Source organism: Onychomys torridus, chromosome 7 (assembly GCF_903995425.1).
Source record: "Onychomys torridus chromosome 7, mOncTor1.1, whole genome shotgun sequence".
NCBI lineage: Eukaryota > Metazoa > Chordata > Mammalia > Rodentia > Cricetidae > Onychomys > Onychomys torridus.
The window spans coordinates 38,182,145-38,200,852 of record NC_050449.1 but is presented as its reverse complement, the minus strand read 5'-3'; the positions used below and the strand labels follow the sequence as shown (position 1 = coordinate 38,200,852).

At 50.3% G+C, this 18,708-nt stretch overlaps 3 protein-coding genes and 1 non-coding gene across 10 annotated transcripts in view; 3 read left to right on the top strand and 1 right to left on the bottom strand.

The window, feature by feature from the left end:
• The window catches only part of Kmt2a (lysine methyltransferase 2A), an 81,298-nt gene extending 76,088 nt beyond the window's left edge, over window positions 1-5,210 (top strand). For both annotated transcript variants that reach the window (XM_036192836.1, XM_036192835.1), the window contains exons 34-36: window positions 14-97; window positions 714-843; window positions 1,664-5,210. In XM_036192836.1, coding sequence (XP_036048729.1) covers window positions 14-97; window positions 714-843; window positions 1,664-1,939 — 490 coding nt within the window. In that variant the 3' untranslated portion in view covers window positions 1,940-5,210. The remainder of the gene's footprint in view (window positions 1-13; window positions 98-713; window positions 844-1,663) is intronic.
• Window positions 5,211-6,950: 1,740 nt separating this feature from the next.
• On the top strand, window positions 6,951-10,769 carry Ttc36 (tetratricopeptide repeat domain 36). Of its 2 annotated transcripts, none has more exons than XM_036192853.1 (3): window positions 6,951-7,170; window positions 8,125-8,313; window positions 10,439-10,769. In XM_036192853.1, the coding sequence occupies exons 1-3, from the start codon at window positions 7,062-7,064 to the stop codon at window positions 10,699-10,701; spliced, it is 561 nt and encodes a 186-aa protein (XP_036048746.1). In that variant the 5' UTR covers window positions 6,951-7,061; the 3' UTR covers window positions 10,702-10,769. The 2 variants fall into 2 exon arrangements, with proteins under 2 accessions (XP_036048746.1, XP_036048745.1); XM_036192852.1 differs by having other exon boundaries at window positions 7,046-7,170; window positions 8,119-8,313; window positions 10,439-10,725.
• Window positions 10,770-10,921: 152 nt separating this feature from the next.
• Tmem25 (transmembrane protein 25) lies at window positions 10,922-15,942 on the top strand. 5 transcript variants are annotated; one of them, XM_036192849.1, is made up of 9 exons: window positions 10,922-10,980; window positions 11,451-11,544; window positions 11,804-12,115; window positions 13,213-13,503; window positions 13,699-13,830; window positions 14,084-14,114; window positions 14,285-14,385; window positions 14,474-14,602; window positions 14,749-15,942. In XM_036192849.1, the coding sequence occupies exons 2-9, from the start codon at window positions 11,475-11,477 to the stop codon at window positions 14,820-14,822; spliced, it is 1,140 nt and encodes a 379-aa protein (XP_036048742.1). In that variant the 5' UTR covers window positions 10,922-10,980; window positions 11,451-11,474; the 3' UTR covers window positions 14,823-15,942. The 5 variants fall into 5 exon arrangements, with proteins under 5 accessions (XP_036048742.1, XP_036048743.1, XP_036048741.1 ...); XM_036192850.1 differs by having other exon boundaries at window positions 11,448-11,544; window positions 14,516-14,602; XM_036192848.1 differs by having other exon boundaries at window positions 11,448-11,544.
• A 414-nt stretch (window positions 15,943-16,356) lies between these two features.
• On the bottom strand, window positions 16,357-16,459 carry LOC118588109. The gene has a single exon (XR_004945512.1). It is a non-coding gene; the product is annotated as a U6 spliceosomal RNA (small nuclear RNA).
• Window positions 16,460-18,708: the final 2,249 nt, after the last annotated feature.

Genomic DNA, 18,708 nt, shown 5'->3' with positions numbered 1-18,708 from the left:
CCTTCTCTCTTAGGAGGGCAACAAGCATGGATCTCCCGATGCCCATGCGTTTCCGGCACTTAAAAAAGACTTCTAAGGAGGCGGTCGGTGTCTACAGGTAGGGCTGTGATTTTAGAATTTCAGAAAACAAAAATTTTTCCAAAGAAAGTGAACCAAATACCAAAGTGACCTCTCTCCTTCAGTCATTGAGGTTTTTAATAGATTTATTGAGTCTGGCATGTCATAGCTGCAGTTCTCAGTGTTGAACAGGAATTTAACTTTAGACTTCTGCTTCTTGTAGTGGGCTACCATGTGGATAAATCATTAATGTTTGGTAACTCATCAGTACAGTACGCACAGATGAGGTGGGACCAGGCCTCCCTGACCAGGCGTCTGTCTCTCCTAGAAAACTAGCAGGCTTTCCACCTAGTCACACCATTCATTAGTTTGAAAATTGGCATCTTGGTGCCCGGAGAGATGGCTCAACCATTAAGAGCACCAGTTGCTCTTATAGAGGACCTAGGTTTGGTTCCCAGCACCCACACAGTGGCTCACAAGCATCTGTAACTACAGTTCTAGGAAATTCAATGTCTTCTTCTGACCTCCACAGGCAGCAGGCATGTATGTGGTACACATACATACATGTAAGCAAAATACTCATACCTACAAATAAATAAACCTACAAAATTTGAAAGAGGAAATTTGTGTCTGGTCTTTCCTGTGCCATGGCCTAGGTCTCCCATCCACGGCCGCGGTCTTTTCTGTAAGAGAAACATTGATGCAGGTGAGATGGTGATTGAGTACGCCGGCAATGTCATCCGCTCCATCCAAACTGACAAGCGGGAAAAATACTATGACAGCAAGGTGAGTGCCCAGCTCACTCCCTAGGTTCTCATTTGCTCTAGAAAGGGGCCATCAACTCTTAGCACGGTCCTTGGATCCCAGAAGAAATAATAACATTGCTTCACTTCGGAGGTGGGTTGTTGCTTTTGTTGTTGTTTGGTGGGGAGGGGCGTTGAGTCCACAAAAACTTAAAAACTATTTTACATCTCCATATTTGGTGATGAACCTTGTAAGTGTTCTGAACTCCTCTAAGGAAGGTACTCTTTGATGATTGATCTGTGGATCCCATGGCTACAGAAGTTTTTTAAGTTCTTACTATGAACAGTCTTTCTGTAGTCTAGTGCCTATAGTCTAGAAATTCATGTTGAAAAATAGGAACTAGGAGAGAAATTTGGAAATTTTAGAAGAAACTGGCTCCTCTCTGGTAGCATCAGGAGCAGCTTAGGAAATGTTCTTAAACCTGAGCCAGTGATAAGTTCAGCCAGGTATGATGATGCCATACCTGCCATCCCAGCACTTGAGCTTGAGGGGGAAGCCTCAAGCCTCAGGTTCAAGGTCAGCCTGGGCTACACAGAGAAATCCTGTATCAAAAATCAAGATGGCTCAGGCTTGATGCCCGGAATTCTGTCCTCAGAACCCATGTGGTAGAGGGGAAGACCTGACTCCTGAAAGTTGTCCTCTGGCCCCCACCCACGTCCTAAAGTTCTTGAAAGAAAGAGTAAGTCAGGGCTGGGAATGTGGCTCAGAAGTAGAGTGCTTTCCTATTTAGCATGTGCACGACTTTGGGTCTGATTCAGTAAATTAGTAAGTCAATAAATGGTTCTTTTTCCTACGTGTGTAGGGCATTGGTTGCTACATGTTCCGAATTGATGACTCGGAGGTAGTGGATGCCACCATGCATGGGAATGCCGCACGCTTCATCAATCACTCCTGTGAGCCCAACTGCTTCTCTCGGGTCATCAACATCGACGGGCAGAAGCACATAGTCATCTTTGCCATGCGTAAGATCTACAGAGGGGAGGAGCTCACCTATGACTATAAGTTCCCCATTGAGGACGCCAGCAACAAGCTGCCTTGCAACTGTGGCGCCAAGAAATGCCGGAAGTTCCTCAACTAACGCTGCTCGTCTTCCTGTGATGGAGTGCCAGGACCCAGGGCCACCCAAAGCCATGCTGAAGGATTTCCCAGCAGCCAGGAGCTCCAGGATTGAGCGGGCAGTTGAGGGTCCTCTGGCTGAGCACCCTGGTGTCCCACATTCACATCATGTGATCATAGTGAGAGAGAGGGGTCTCAAAGAAAAAACCACGGTTGGCTTCTCCTGGGGCCTCTGTGTTTGTTGTAAAGTGTGGGAAATGGGCTCCTGGGAGGCTGGCCTGGAAGGAGTGTATAGAGGGTTACGTACAGGAGGAGATGGTATCTGAGCATGTCCTCAGAGCACTTGTCATCCTCACCTCAGCCCTCGCCCTGTGAGCCACGGTCAGATAAGACCCAGGTAGGGGGCTGGTGGGATACCTGGTAGTTTACCAGTTAGGCCTGGCCTGTGGCCATCTGTTAACAAACAGAAGGTCTGGTGGTTTTCCCTACTACTTATGAGTTCACTTTGGTTGGGAGACAGGTTTCCTAGCACCTCTGGTGTCAAAAGGCTGTCTTGGGGTTGTGCCAATTAATTACCAAACATTGAGCCTGTGGCTGTAAGTGGGAGTGTTACCTGTGAGCCTTACCGCAGCCAGTGACCTTTCTTGACATAGGAGCAGCTCCCTCTCCATCCCCCCTCCCTCCTCCTCCCTCCACCATCCCTCATCTGCTGCTTTCCCATTCTTCTTTCTGGGTGCCAGGGCTTATCTCCCTGCTCAAGGACACTCCCTATTGGGTATAGGAAGTGCCTGCAGAAAGTCCCCTGAGCCTGTGAGCTCTCCAGGTGGGGAGTGGACAGGAGCCATTGGCCATAACCAGACAGAATTCCAAGATCCCATAAAGCTCCACTGGGAGTTTTAAAGAGATATATGTAGCAAGATTTTTTTTTTTTTTAAGCACGCTAAAGATAATTTAAATAGGATCTGAGTCATGCAGCAGCCAGAGTACAGAAACCGGGATAAGCCCCAGCCCCTTCCTAGGACAGGCGTACTTTCTGTTCCTTTTCTTCAAAGACATAGGATGATGAATTTCTAAATGGTCAGTGTCCAGCTAAAAGAACACTAATGAGATCTCAAGGCCCCAGACTTGGGGACTAGGCCTCAGGAGCTGAGGGACCTCTGCCAGCTGTGTGCCGCCCGCTGAGCAGATTTAATGACACTACTGCCCCGTTACTTGTGAACAAACAGCAGCCAATGTTTCTTTCTTCCCCCAAGCTAGTGTCTTGAACCTGTTCAATTAAGTCATTGGATTTTGCTCTGTTCTGTTTACAGTTTACTATTTAAGGTTTTATAAATGTAAATACATTTTGTATATTTTTCTATGCGAAGCACTTCATAGGGAGAAGCACTTACCGACGAGGCTATTTTTTAAACCGTGGTATTATCCTAATTTAAAAGAAGATCGGTTTTTAATGATTTTTTATTTTCATAGGATGAAGTTAGAAAAAATATTCAGCTGTCCACACAAAGTCTGGTTTTTCCTGCCCAGCTTCCCCCTGGAAGGTGTGCTTTTTGTTGTTTGTGTGTAGCTTGTTCGTGCCCGTTGACCTAGACGTTCCCTGGCTCTGCTCTTTACAGTCATGGAGAAGGAAGGTCACCCGCTCCGTTAGGCACTGCCCTCCATTGCCAAGGAAGCTCCTAGAGGCTACCATACCTTGGCACACCAGTCTCCTGCACTGCCCCTCGCTCTGGAGCAGCTCCAGAGTGCCGAGCAGCGCCCTGCCTCTCCTCGCCTTTCTCTTTCAGAGTTAGCAGCCAACAAGTTGGCAACCTGACATCTGCCATTCCTGTCTGCCTCATAAACCATCCCCTTTCCTTCCTCTCTGCCCGCCAAGTCCTTGTTCCTACAAAGAACCCACTGACACCTCGTGCCCTCTTCGGGGGCAGCCTGTTGAAACTGAAGCACAGCCTGACCACTCGCGATCAAGCAGATCTCTGCACCTGCCACAAGGTTTCAGGGTAGTGGAGTCCACGTAGAGGGTGGGGCATCCTTTTCTCCTGCGGAAGTCAGCCAAGCAATATGATACAGCCCAGCACTCTCTGCCCAGGACTCACGGCTCTGCTGTGCCTTCCATCCTGGGCTCCCTTTTCTTCCATGACCTTAAGAACTCTCTCTGGTGGCTTTGCTGGAACACTGTCACTGTTTCCACTGTCTTGTGGGAAGCCCAGCACTGTGGCCAGGATGGCAGAGACTTCCTTGTCATCGTGGAGAAGTGCCAGCAGGGGACTGGGGAAAAGCACTCTGCCCAGACCTCACCTCCCACCCTCCTTTCGCCCATGAACAAGATGCAGTGGCCCACGGGTTCCACTAGTGTCTGGTTTCCTTTCTTATTGCACTGTGTGAGGTTTTTTTGTAAATCCTTGTATTCCTATTTTTTTTAATGAGAAAAATTGAAGCTGCATTTGTTACTGAAACGATTAATGCACTGATGGGTCATGCGTTCACCTTGAGAGAGACCCAAAGGCCAGTCAGAGGGTGGGGGAAACTCAGCTAACAGACCTAGTTCCTGCCCTGCTAGGCCATGCTGTACTGTGAGCCCCCTCCTCATCCTCTTTCTACAACCCCGACCCCTGAGGACAGGGGAGGAACCCACCTTCCTCCTCCTACCAGCTGCAGATGGTCTGCCTTGCTTCCCACCCACTGTCAACCACAGAAAGAGAAATCCTTCTTTCAGCTCAGCCTTGAGTCCATTGCCAAAACTCAGCATACCTGCCAGCAACTTGGGGGATAAGCCAGTCTCCCCACAAGGGGGGACAGGGGCGACAGAACAAAAGGCACAGCCGTCTCCAAACATGTCTGACTTCATTTTGAAAGTGACCAAGAGAACCTCCGCACAAAAGTGCAGCCTGAGGACTTGCCTGGTGGGTCATTCCCAAGAACCCCCCAAGGGGCGATCCCCATCCCCAGGAGTGACAGCCGCAAACCCCAGGTTCTCAGAGCCAGCTCGCTCTGGCTTTGCTGCTAGAACCTGTTGTGGCTGCATGTCCTGGTGGCCAGGACAACTGGAACCAGAATAGCTGCATGGCGCTGACCCTTTGGCCGGAACTTGATCCCTGGACTCCTTCATCGTTATCCACCATGTCCAGCACAACCCCTTCCCTGTTTCTAGACCAATCACAATTAAAGGGGAAGCCCTGGTACCTCTTAGATTTTCAACCCAAACTCCTTTGCTAGGACCCAGCTCACCTCTATCAACCCCCGGCCGATCCAATGAGCACCATGCAGCAACCTTGATTTAAAAAAAAAAAAAAAAAGACTTAAAAAAAAACCTAAAAATTAAAAAAAAAAACACAACACATATATAAAAAAGACAAAAAAAATATTTTAATGAATGTATCTTTCTAAAGGACTGACGCTCAATCAAATACCTGAAAATACTAAAGGTCAGAGCCTCATCAAATGTTCACTTTTTTTGGATTTGGGATTCTTTTTCATAGAAACCAAGCTGGGTTTTTTGTTATTGTTGTTGTTGTTGTTGTTTTTAAGGAAAAGCGGGTCATTGCAAAGGGCTGGGTGTAATTTTTCGTTTCCTTCGTTTTAAAGCAATACAAAGTTATTGAACAGATAGTTTTGTGCCGAATCATGAAAAATCATGAATACCAGTCAAGTCTCACACTCTGAAAACTTGCAACCTTTCTGTTTGTTTGTTTGTTTTGGTTTTCAAATAAATATAAATATATATATATATATAGGAACTAATATAGGAATGCACCAGTGTAACAAAGCCTAGTTCAGTCCATGGCTTCTACTTCTCTTAACACTATAGATAAGGATTGTGTTGCAGTTGCTAGTAGAGGCAGGGAAACATCAGGTTCCTGGAGCCTCTGATTCCTACCCAGGAACCCCGAACCACAAAGGGATGACAGATGCCCGTCCCCAAGATCAGAGTGCAATGCAGAGGCGGTATCACCTGGGCTCTTCCTGCCTGTGAGCGTTGCCGGTTGGTACCTGGACTCCTCGTTTCTCTACTTTTGGTTATGAATGTTGGGGTTACCACCTGCATTTAGGGGGAAATTGTGTTCTGTGCTTTCTGGTTTCTTGTTCTGAGGTACACTAGTTCTGTCTTTCAACCAAGAAAATAGATTTGTGGTGTTTCTTTTCCTGAACTTAACAGTCTCCTTAGCAAATACAGGTAGTTGAATAATTGTTTCAAGAGCTGAACAGTGACAAGCTTCATTTCTAGAATAAGACATTTCTCAACAGCGGTATCATGTAAAATGGATCTTTTGGGGGGTTTTGTTTTGTTTTGTTTTGTTTCCCTTCTTTTCCCTTGTGTTCTTCCAAGCTTCTGGTTAGAGAAAAAGCGGGGGTGGGGAGGAAAATGTGTCTAAAGTCCAGCAGTGTTAGCTCCCTGAGACAGGGATGAAGGAGAATACTTTAATAGTTCAAAAAATAATAATGCTGAAAGCTCTCTACGAAAGACTGAATGTAAAAGTAAAAAGTGTACATAGTTGTAAAAACAAAAAAAGGAGTTTTTAAACATGTTTATTTTCTATGCACTTTTTTTTATTTAAGTGATAGTTTAATTAATAAACATGTCAAGTTTATTGCCGCACTCTGCCTCGCTTCCTTTGGCCTCGGTGGGGGTGGGGCAGGGAGGGGCTTGTGAATGAGTTACCGGTGCCTCCCAACCTCCCTTTTTGGTTTTTCGATCAACTTCCCTTCTTTAAGATGGTTCCCTTGCCAGGAGTGTCCTCCACTGTGCAATGATGTGTATTGAGGGCCTCACACGTGCTAGGTCGAAGGACTTCTTTTCTGTCTACCTGTCTTCTCTAATAGGAGGTCAGTGGTTTCTAACCCAGCCGTAATCAAATGAAAGCATTGAGTACCTTCGGGGCTCCACTCCACCTTAAGACTGAAACAGGATTTGTTTATTCTGTGTTAGGGGTATGGGTCCAGTTGGGAAATACTGGAAAACTACCAGGCCAGGTCACTGACCCTGGCCGTGGAGGCTGAGGCAAGAGCTGGAAGACGCCCCTTCTGACCTGGGGGCGGTCCCCAAACAGAACCTCCTCCATTCACAACTGCCAGCCAAAAGCTCTACCCTGTTCCCCATTTCCCCTTGTCCCCTGAGTTACCTTCCGGGACTTTTGGAGCAGAGCACCATGGGGACTCCAAAGGATCAGGCAGTGCTGCAGGCCATCTTCAATCCTACTTCCCCATTTGGAGATGTCATTGGCTTGGACCTAGAAGAAGCAAAGAAAGAAGATGAAGGTAAATCTTTGACCCTGGAATCTACCTCTCCATAGGCCGGCTGGCTGGTTCCCGCGGTTGAAGATGTGGTGAGGCAGGACCCCTCACTCATTCCACCTTTGCAGATTATGTCTGCGATTGGAACCAGATAGGTCCTCTAAAGTTCAGTGCTTAGGGTTGGCAGGAATCACTCTGCCAGAGAGGGCCAGAGTTTCCCTGTCAGTCAGCCCTCATACCACTAAAACCAATCTTCCCATGATCCAGATATAACTGCTGGCTGAAGCCAAACTCTCAAAAGCTTTGACATAAGGGATGTTTTACACATACACACACACACACACACACACACACACACACACACACACACACACAGCAACAAGGATGGAAGACAAACAGGACAGGATGGTGGCTCAGTTGACACACCTGCCATAACATCGGAGCTTCATTTGTTAAGCACATTACAAGCCAGGCACTGAGCTAGCTGGCTCTTCCCGCAGGGGAACAGCGAGATCCGTTGTCTGATAATGAAGGTGTTTGGGGCTTTGTTTCTGCAGGTGTTGAAGCCTGAGCCTTACTGGAGCTTCAGGCTGAAAATCTGAAGGACAGATCTGGAGTGATTTTCACAACCTGGGACACACACTGTGGTCTTTGTGTCACAGGCAGTGTGTAAAGCAACATGAGAACAAGCCTAAGAGCCAAAGAAGAGGGTTCAAATCTAAGCTTTACAACCTAGGACTGTGGCCCAGAACAAGTCACCAGTGTACAGCTGTGCCTTTCTCAGGTCTCTCAGCCAGTGCTAGTTCCCAGTTTTCATGACCTCAGCTACTCCTATCCTCCCTGATTCCGCCAGTTACCTCTGCTGTGAGTCACACCGGGTCAGCTCTGGTTCAGGTGCCATGATGCTGACGCCCAGGGTGCTGTCCTTTCCTTCCCCACTCCACACGTCCCCACCTTGTTTCTCCCCTGCAGACGCAGATGGAGTTTTCCCTCAGGCACAGCTGGAGCAGGCCAAGGCCCTGGAGTTGCAGGGAGTGAGGGCCGCCGAAGCTGGGGACCTCCACACAGCCCTGGAGAGGTTTGGCCAAGCCATTTGCCTGCTACCTGAAAGAGCCTCTGCCTACAACAACCGAGCCCAAGCCCGGCGGCTCCAGGGGGATGTAGCAGGTGAGGGGAAGACACCAGAGATCCTCCACAGAAAGAGTCTCGTCCATGAAGGGCAGAGATGAATTGGCTGTGGGGTGAGAGCATAGGAACAGAAACCCTAAACTCCCTGACACCCGTGTTCTTACTTGTAAAATCCAGGACAGGGTATGGATTCTGCTTACTTCATGAAATTGTTAGGAAAACCAAGAGGCTACATTCTGTTCATGAACTTAAGGAACATTTAATAAGAGTCTTCTAGGCAACAATAAGCTAGAAGTAGAGAGCACAAGGATAAAACATTTATGTAACAGTCACTGTGGATAGGCATGATGCACTCAACTTGGCTGTGATAACAATCCTCATGCCCACCTCAAAGGTATGTGTTGTCATTCCATTGTGAAGATGAAGAAAAGGAAGCATACAGAGGTTAAATCGCTTCCCCAGCGTCCTCCAGCTGAGGGTGGCTAGGCTCAGCTATGAGCGAGGTGGCAGGCGGGACTCTAAATCCCATGGTACTGCTCCCCAGGGAACTCACACCTAGGCTAACAGCAGGCATGAGACCTCTTCCTGAAGGGCAAGTTATCTAAGATGAGGAATTAGTTGATACAGTCTCCAGGAGTCTAGAGAGCATCCCTAGGTCCAAGGAGCCTCAGGTCTCCAGGCTGGCTGCAGCAGCAGCCCCCATGGAAGGATGGAAAGCAGAGCTTCGAAGAAGTGTGCAGAGACCCAAGGGTGATAAACTTCAAGTGTCAGACTGAGAGGGTGGGGTCATCACTCAAGATTTAGCTTGGCCAGAGAAGGTAACTGGATCAAACCTGGTGTATTCAGGTTACTGTGACTAGAATGGGGATCATGGGGCAGAGAGGATTGGAGACCAGGTGGGTGTGAAGTGTAAGCCAGAGACCTGGTAGAGAACCAGGTCATAAATAGGACTAGTTGGCAGGGGTGTAATAGAACCTAAACTAGAGAATTTGGACTCCATCCGAATGACAGTAGAAGATATCCAAAGAGCTCCTGTGGCAGGCTTGTCTGACACAGGCTGTTGGTGACAGCCTGCAGATGGAAATCGGGGTGTCAGAGGTGACCCCACCTGTAGAGGCTTGGATTCCAAGCAGACTAGCTGTGATGAGGGAGACTGGGCAGTGCCTGGTCCCAGAGGGGCTCAGTTTGCAGTCTGGGTGGGGTAGGGAGCATAGCTCTCCTGTGTTTCCTGAGCCAGAACTAGCCTTTCTCCAGGATGGTGCTGAGCAAAGCCAGGGGCCTGGCAGCCACTTTAGGAGACTATAGAGAATATGGATTGAAGCAGGGTCCAGAGACGGCAGCTGGTGGACTTCACAAAACCCCCAAACCGGCTTCCTGAGGTTCTGAGTTCTGAAACTCAACCCAAGTACATTCCTCTGAGAATCACAAAAATAAAACAGCGCAGCCAGCTTTGGCTCCACAACTTTCTTCCAGTGAAATTAGATGCAGGGTAATGAAGACCATAGAGATAATGAAGGAGGAAATGAGAAGAATGCCGCTTTCATAGCCTGCAGTAGAAAAGAGGGGGAAAGGCGAGAAGAGGAGATTGACTTTATAGCAGGAAACAGTTGTGTAGCTAATGATACGTTTTTTATTAACTTAACTTCATGTGCGTTGGTGTGCAGATGTCTGACCCCCTGGACCTGGAATTACAGACGGTTGTGAGCAGTCAGTCAGTGCTCTTAACCGCTGAGCCCCAATGATACGTTTTTGAACTCTAGGATTCAGAGTGGGTCACCAAGCATACAGTAGATGCTTAGCTGTTTATCCACGGTGTGAGCTTCAGCTCTTTGGCAGTTGGCAGATTCACTAATACAATGACCAAATGATCTCAGCAACATTCACGTTTGGGTCCATCAGTGGCAGAACATACCGGGGAGAGGCCAGGGCGAACCTTGGACTTTAATCTCAGCTTTGCCCGTGGGTGGCCCCCAAGCCACGTCTATTAACCCTTCACCTCCCTATTAGGAATGACAATCCCTCTTGGCTCAAAAGTCTGCCACAAAAAGGCGGGTTGTGAAGTTCAGGGATGGATGGCCTGCTCCACGGGTGGGCTGGGGCTGGGATGCCCGCACCCTGCTGACCCGCGCCATCCACCCCCGCCCCCACCCCTGTCCGCCCGCAGGCGCCCTGGAGGACTTGGAGCGCGCGGTGACATTGAGCGGCGGCCGGGGTCGTGCTGCCTGCCAGAGCTTCGTGCAGCGCGGGCTGCTGGCGCGATTGCAGGGCCGGGACGATGACGCCCGCAGGGACTTCGAGCAGGCGGCGCGACTGGGCAGCCCGTTCGCGCGGCGCCAGCTGGTCCTGCTCAACCCGTACGCCGCGCTGTGCAACCGGATGCTGGCCGACATGATGGGGCAGCTGCGCGCGCCCAGCAATGGGCGCTGAGCGCGGCCGCGGGATGATGGAGAAGGGGAACCCTGACCCAACCAGGACCCAATAAAACTTCCTGGACTGCCCACTGCGTCTGCTTTGCGTCCGCCCACTCACCAGTCAGCCTCAGGGTGGGGACCCCGAAGCGGACGGGAGAAGGCGGGGCTGGAGCGGCCACCTGCCCGTACTCGGGCAGCGATTGGTCCTGCCTGGCGTGGGCCCCGCCCTTGCAGCGGACTGCGGCGCTCCCCAGATTTAAGCAATTGCTGGGGCGCTGCTCCGGGAGGGAGCCAGGTGAGCCAGGATGCTCCGAAGCCCCGATGCTCCACCGACACCCTCCTCCCCCGCCCCCGGCTCCGTGTTGCTATCAATCCAAGTCCACCTGAGCAGCCGAGATTGGGAAAGGGGTGCATGGCGAGAGCTGGGAGGGAGAGCCAGTCCAGGAGACGACCGGGTCAGGAGAAGGACGATCCCATGGAGGAAAGGGGAAGGACGTGCGTGTGTGTGTGTGTGTGTGTGTGTGTGTGTGTGTGTGCGCGTGTGTGTGTGTGTGTGTCTGTGTGTCTGTCTGTCTGTCATCACCTACTATCAGTGCTGGCTTCTGTGTCCGCAGAGTGTCTCTCTTCCTTGGGTCTTGTTGATTGTGCCTGTTTGTGCCCGCGTCTTGGCCACTGTGGGCCAGTCTACACCAGTGCATGGTAAATTCTTGCAGGAATTGCTAGACCTGCCTGGCTGGTACGGAGGCTATACCCTTTTCTCAGCAGCCTGGAGGTCGATCCCTGACCACCATGGAGTTGCCTCTAAGCCAAGCTACCCTCCGGCACACACTGCTGCTCCTGCCAGCCCTCTTAAGTTCAGGTACACCCCTGTTCATCCTTTGGCCAAACATTTAAGGGGCCAGAGCCCCCTCTTTGCTCTCCTTGTTGCATCTCTTCTCAAGATACCCGCTTCAGGCCCCCGAGCTGGGTCCCCTTATCCCCACTTCCCTATCCTAAGTCCAGCCAGGCCTTGGTGAGAGAAACCGGCTTGCCTGTGTCTTGGCCTGCTACCCGTCTGTAACTGGTCCTCACTACCGGTCTGTCTAAGCCCCTCCCAGAGGCTACCTGCTGTGTTCCAGGTCAAGGGGAGCTGGCGCCACAGATCGATGGTCAGACCTGGGCTGAGAGAGCTCTTCGGGAGAATGAGCGCCATGCCTTCACCTGTCGGGTGGCAGGGGGATCTGCCACTCCCCGATTAGCCTGGTACCTGGATGGACAGCTACAGGAGGCCACCACTTCAAGACTATTGAGTGTGGGCGGGGAGGCCTTCTCTGGAGGCACCAGCACTTTCACTGTCACTGCCCAGCGTGCACAGCATGAGCTTAACTGCTCCCTACAGGACCCAGGGAGTGGCCGGTCAGCCAACGCCTCTGTCATTCTCAATGTGCAATGTAAGTATTCCTGAGGTGGGCACGGAGAGACATCACTGGACCCCCAGCAGAAGAGTTTTGAGTTTTGAGTGTTTCGTTTTGAGGCAGTCTTACTACATAGCCTAGTCTGGCCTCAAACTTGCAAATCTGCCTCAACTTCCCTAGGGCTGAGATTACTGGTATGCATGACACATTGGGCTCTAACAGGACATTCACAAACATTAAACACTTTGCAACCTCGTTGATCTTATAAAGGAATTTCTAATTTTGTTCCTATTTTGCAAGTGAGAAATCGAGGCACAAACATGTTAAACAATCTGCCCAAGGTCATAGACGCTAAGAAGCAGGGCCAGGATGCAAATCTAGACCCTTTGGCTGGCTTTCTATTCTTTTTTAGTTTTATACTTTGAGACTTTCTTCAAAGCTACTACATACAATAGCCAAGGATGACTATGAACTTCGGGTCTTCTTCTTCTACCTCTCTAGTGCCGAGATCATAGGCAGGTGCTACCATGCCTGGTGGTATGACTGAACCCAGGACTTTGTGCATGGTAGGCAAACTCTCTACCAACTAAGCTACAGCCTCAGCCCCGGGTTTTTAATTTGTTGGTTTTTCGAGACAGGGTTCCTCTGTGTAGCTTTGGAGCCTGTCCTGGAACTCACTCTGTAGCTCAGAACTCACAGAGATCTGCTGCCTCTACCTCCCAAGTGCTGGGATTAAAGGCATGTGCCACCACCGCCCGGCTGGGTTTTTAAATTTTTAAGATGGAGTCTTGCTATGTATCCAAAAGTGGCCTCAAACTGGAAATGCCCATCTCAGCTTCCAGATTGCTGAGATTACAGACATGACCACCACATCTGGTTTTATGCTTTGCTAGGTATCAAACTCAGGGCTTTTTGCATTGTAGGCAAACACTCTACCGACTAAGCCACATGCCCAGTCCCCTGGCTTTTATTATCTTAATCCCTGTGAGTTAATGCAGGGCCAGCAGGCCCAGCTACTTGTTCCTTAACGTTCCTTCTGGAAATTCCTAGGCCCTGGCTTCCATCCACATTTGGGGAAAAGGGCCAGAGTGAAGGACTGTAACAAAAGTACATTTTTCTCTGCTCTGCTCTAGTTAAACCAGAGATTGCCCAGGTCGGGGCCAAGTATCAGGAAGGTCAGGGCCCAGGCCTTCTGGTTGTCCTGTTTGCCCTGGTGCGGGCCAACCCGCCTGCCAATGTCACCTGGATTGACCAGGATGGGTCAGTGACTGTGAATGCCTCTGACTTCCTGGTGCTGGATGCTCAGAACTATCCCTGGCTCACAAACCACACCGTGCACCTGCAGCTCCACAGCCTGGCACACAACCTCTCAGTGGTGGCTACCAATGATGTGGGTGTCACCAGTGCCTCTCTTCCCGCTCCAGGTAAGCCACTGGCCTGGCAAACCCTCAGGTGGGTGCAGGGGTCCTGGAATGGGAACGGAGGGCTTGTTGCCCTGTGGGTGGATCTTGTGGATGAGTTGTTCCCAGCCACCTTGGGCAAGGGTGGAGTAGCTGGAGCTATGGCATGTCGGGGTTGGGGTGCTCTCACTTGCGAACTAACCAGTGGACAATCTGCAGGGCTCCTGGCCTCCCGAGTGGAAGTGCCTCTGCTGGGCATCGTTGTGGCTGGAGGGCTTGCCTTGGGCACTCTAGTGGGGTTCAGTACCTTGGTGGCCTGCCTGGTCTGCAGGAAAGAGAGGAAAACTAAAGGTAGGCAGAGGCAGTGGAGGCCGAGGTGGTGGGAGAATAACGGTGAAGTGGGGGGTGAGATGGGCAGAGCTGGGGGTGTGGCTGCGTGCAGTGCAGACAGCAGGGACAGGTACTGGAGCTGTCTCTGGTCCCAGGACCAGGCCTGGGCATTTGGGAGACTCTTGGCTCAAGGGTCTTGAGTCTGAACGGGCAGGGGGCAGAGCCCAGCCCGGGAGGGCACACTGACTCTGTGGCATGGTTTCTTTGTCCTCAGGCCCCTCACGGCGCCCATCTCTGATATCTAGGTAATGCTTCCTTGGGCTGGGCAGATGGGCTAAACTAAACTGCAAAGCACTGGATCTGAAACTAAAGGACAGGTGGTAACCTGGGCTTCTGGGAGGTCTGGATTGAGCCTCAAAGCAGACTGCGTGCCTGCTGGTTCCAGGGTCTGTCTCCGCCTTTGTCTATCCTGTAGTGACTCCAATAACCTGAAACTGAATAATGTACGCCTGCCACGTGAGAACATGTCCCTCCCATCCAACCTTCAGCTCAACGACCTCACTCCGGATCTCAGAGGTATGCCTGGGACCGGTTCTCTCCCTGGGCTTAATCTTGAGAACTGAGAAAGAGAGGACAGTTCTTAGGAGGACATATGTCCCCTTAGGGCAAGCCCTGTCCTGGCACCACCCCATCTGTCACCCAATAGGGAAAGCAACAGAGCGGCCGGTGGCTCAGCACAGCAGCCGTCCAGAGCTTCTAGAAGCTGAGCATGGCGGCCTCCTCACCAGCCAAGGTACTGAGCAGAGCCCTGATGTTCTCCTTACCTCCTCTTCACATCCCTGTGCTCATACCCAACGCCCCTGGGTGCTGGGGCAGAAAGGACTCTCCCAAGCTCCAGAGAACCAGCACCACTAAGCCCTTGGCATCTCTGATGCACAGGCTTCATCCGTCTCCCGATGTTGGGCTACATCTACCGAGTGTCCAGCGTAAGCAGTGATGAGATCTGGCTCTGAGCTCGAGGGTGAGGCATGAGGCCCAGGCGGTTTGTGGATTCCCCAGAGCACCCTACCCCAGTGTCTCCTGCAAGCCTTCCTCTGCCTAGCCACGTTGTGACCACGAAGAAGCCATCCCACTGCCACATGGCCCTCCTGGTAGGGGTACCCTGTGGGTCATGCATGATGGATTTTATTACACTCTAACCTGAAAGGCATGGTCTAGCCTTGGCAAAACCATTGGTCAGAGTTCAATTCGGGGTCTTGAATGTGATAACTGGGCCCAGGCAAATGGAATCTGGTCTGTTCAGGTGTCACCCCACATGTAAGAGGTGGGCCTACTATATGCTCCACACTAGTGTCCTCTGTACCTCGTACAGTAGGCAGAGGGATGCCTATGTGGGGGACAGGAGGGTCCCTGCACAGCTCAGATGTCCTGCCTATGCTATGCAGCTTTTTCCCTCAGGGAAACCAGCCCCCTGCTAGTTGCAGAGAACCAGACTGCCCTTTGCTCAGGAACCAGCCCCTTGCCCAGGGACCTGGCCAAGCACAAATTAGTCCCTTTTGCTGCATATCTCTCTGCCCTCTGTCCCCATCTCCTCTTGGGCATCATTAGACTTCTATTGGCTGGAGCCCCAGGTGCCAGCCTCTAGTGTTAGCACAGATGAGTGGGAAGAGGTGGCAGGTCAGCTGGCTCCCAGGACGGCATGTAGCTATGCATCGTTTTGTCCAAGTGTCCCACTTTAAGCACATTCCCCAGGGAGAGGAGAGCCCATGGCTTTCTCAGGCTCCCCACGTTTGGCCTTCAGCAATTCACTGTGTTCTGAGCACTCAGGATTAATGGTTTCTCTCTCTGCATGTCTCTCCCCCATGCAGCAACATCCCTGACCAGTCCCTGGCTGCCCCATCCTATTTAGGAGATGGTCATAGTGGGCATGTAAGTCAACAGTGCCAGAAGATTTAGGGGGACATAGAGAAAGCAGGAACCCACATAACCCCAAAGAGCTAAGAATGCTTTTAAGCAGCAACATGTAAGTGGCCGGAGAACAATAGTCTATTTTCCCTTCTTGGTATCTTGTTTTATAATTTTTCTCATTACTGGTTTGTGCTGCACACACAGTAAACTACCTTGACCAAATAAGTATGTCTTTGTTCATTCCTTCAACATTTTTTAAATTTGTGTTTGTTTTTGAGATAAGGACTCATGTAGTGTAGGCTAGCCTTGAATTCACTACTGGACAGAGGAGGATGAATAACTTTGAACGTCTGATCTGCCTGCCCCCACCATCTATGTGGGATTACAGCCATGTACTACCCCCCCCCCCGTTTTCCAAGTATGTTTTAGAAGGGACCCCACCCCCTTTTTCTTTTTGCTGTGCTAGTGACGGAACCCGGGGCTTGGTGCATGCCACACAAGTGCTCAGTTACTAATCTACACTGCCAGTGTATACACAGCCTTCTCCCTCTCTCTTTTAAACATTTCCAGCAGTTTTATAACCACAAAACAGCACAGAGGATAATGTCATGTACAAAACACAATAGATTCAAACAGAGAAAAACCAGGGAGCACTTCAGGAATCTATGTGTCATCCTCATGTAGGAGCCATGCCAATCTTCTCTGTACTAAGTGAGTTTTTAACCACAGCAAGCGCCTGTGGAGCCCCCAGGAGCAGCTGCTCAGTATCTGTTCATTTTAACATGGAACATTAACTACCATGGATAAGAACCGTAGCCAAGGCGGTCTGTTCCTTGAAAACCTAATGGAGTATCTGAGCTCCTATCACAGCACACCTCCCGTCCTGAGTTAAATACTAATGCAGATGCTAAGAGAACAGACTGCCTGGCCTCATGTCCGAGTGAGCAGCACCAAAGCCTCCAGCCTGACGTGATCACAGCTGGTTTGAGTTTGTAGAAACATGACCTGTCGTCTGTGTGTGTTGGTCTGTCAGGCTGACTGTGGAACCTTCCCTCCACTCCACCGTGGTCCCACTTGCTTCCCGTCAGTACTTGGCTCCATTACCCATTCCTGCTGTTGCTTACGCCCAAGCTGCCTTCTCTCCATCCACCATGTCTAGTCTCTATCAGGCTCTGTTGGTCCTCCCTCTACTGGCCTGTTTCTCCAGAGCAGGGAATACTGAAGGAGCAAGCAGACGGGCCTTGCTAGCTTTCCCTCCCCAGCATCTAGTAATTAATCACTCTCTTTGGGGCTAGTCTTATTTCTACATATTTGTCCTGGAGTCAATCAAGCCTGTGCAATGAGGTCCCCATAAAAATTCCAAAAGATGGGGCTCAGAGCTTCCAAATAGACAAAGGATAATTTCTTGTTCGCATGCTCCTGGTCTGCATTCGTGTCTGTCACAGGAGGCAAGCAGGTGAGAGAGGAAGCGAGAGCTTTGCTCAAAGTCCCTGCAGTGATGGATGAGGCTCTGCAACCTTCCTTAGCCCTCAGCATCCAGCCACAGCCAACAACTGTCCTAGGTACCAATCTTTAACTTCCATCAGTCCCTACTCTCCTGTGTTTTACTGTTTTCCCACACTAAACTTTTTAAAAATTACGTGTGTGTGTGTGTGTGTGTGTGTGTTCATTCAAGTGCATGTGGCTACCAAGAGACAAGTTTTGGTGGTTCTCTCCTTCTCCATGTGAGTTCCAGGGACTGAACTCGGGTTGTCAGGCTTTGTGGCAAGCACCTTTACGTGCTGTGCCATCTTGCACACACTTTTGTAACCAATTTGTTGTGTTCAATGTCCTTTGTTGAAACAACTAGCATGGTGTCAGGTTTCTGATGGACAGAGGCTGCCAGCTCTCCAGCAGTTCCTGAATCTGCCCTCTACTTCTCCCGACCTGAGCAGCTCTCCTAACACTGCCACAGCGAGCCTCGCTCCCAAGGGCCACAGGCTCTTGCCTGTGCTTTGTTCTTTTTTTCTCTGTGCAGCCTTGCCTGTCCTGGAACTCGCTTTATAGAGCAGGCTGGACTTGAACTCAGAGATCCCCCTGCCTCTGTTGCTGGGATTAAAGGCATTGCCTGTGCTTCTTTACACCCACCAGTAAGTTAGGTGTCCCCACAACCTGCTCCTCGGGTTTCAACAGCTTACAGAACTCAGAGAAACACCTTCCCCAGATTCTCACAAGGGAAATTCGAAGGATACAAGTGAAGGGGTGGACAGTGGGCATGGTGGCCCAGGAGGCAAAGGGAAGAGGATAATGAGTTCATGCTAGCCTGAGCTACACAGTGAATTACAGACCACTCTGGGCTATACAGACACCCTGTCTAAAATAAACTAGTAAGATTATTTTAAAATTAAAAAAGACACATAAGATGCATGTCACCTTCTCAGAACCTCCCTGCCTCGGTCTGAAAGTTCTCCATGCCCTGACCTGTGAAGTTTCCACAGAGACTTCACACAAAGGCACAGTTGAAACATGGATTGCTATGCTGACATGTGACTAGGCAAAAATGATCTAGTCTAATACTGTGGATCTGCAGGGGGAGGGAGGGTGTCTGGAAATTCCTCAGTATTGCTTCCTTGCTAAGAAGGGGCAAGACCTCATCTAATTGAGGGTCTTGATCTATTACCATCAGCCAAGTGGGTCAAAGGATTTGAGAATAAGCTGGGCCTGGCTGAAGATGTCTATAAGCCTCAACCTGGGAGGTGGAGGTAGAGGCAGGAAGATTAAGTCTTCAAGACCAGTCTTCACAGCCAGTTCAAAGCCAGCCTGGGCTACATGAGACCCTGTCTCATACCCTCAACAAAAGAAAAATAGAAGACTGTAAGACTGTAAGAACAAATATCCACGACTTGTCTTAAGGAAGAGATTCAGTCTTTGTGGCCTGCTTGGGGAGAAAAGAGAGCAGGTGTAAGGGGGTAGAAGTCAGAGACAGGAAGACTGAATTCTAAAAGGCAGAGG

What these genes read in the sequence shown, in the direction of transcription:
- Ttc36 (XM_036192852.1), top strand. Translation starts at nt 7,062, where the DNA reads ATGGGGACTCCAAAGGATCAGGCAGTGCTGCAGGCCATCTTCAATCCT. An exon ending in AGCAAAGAAAGAAGATGAAG is followed by an intron (nt 7,171 to 8,118) that starts GTAAATCTTTGA and finishes TCTCCCCTGCAG; the next exon opens with ACGCAGATGGAGTTTTCCCT. An exon ending in GCTCCAGGGGGATGTAGCAG is followed by an intron (nt 8,314 to 10,438) that starts GTGAGGGGAAGA and finishes GTCCGCCCGCAG; the next exon opens with GCGCCCTGGAGGACTTGGAG.
- Tmem25 (XM_036192846.1), top strand. Translation starts at nt 10,991, where the DNA reads ATGCTCCGAAGCCCCGATGCTCCACCGACACCCTCCTCCCCCGCCCCC. An exon ending in CCAGTCCAGGAGACGACCGG is followed by an intron (nt 11,141 to 11,450) that starts GTCAGGAGAAGG and finishes TTTTCTCAGCAG; the next exon opens with CCTGGAGGTCGATCCCTGAC. An exon ending in CGGCCTCCTCACCAGCCAAG is followed by an intron (nt 14,603 to 14,748) that starts GTACTGAGCAGA and finishes TCTGATGCACAG; the next exon opens with GCTTCATCCGTCTCCCGATG.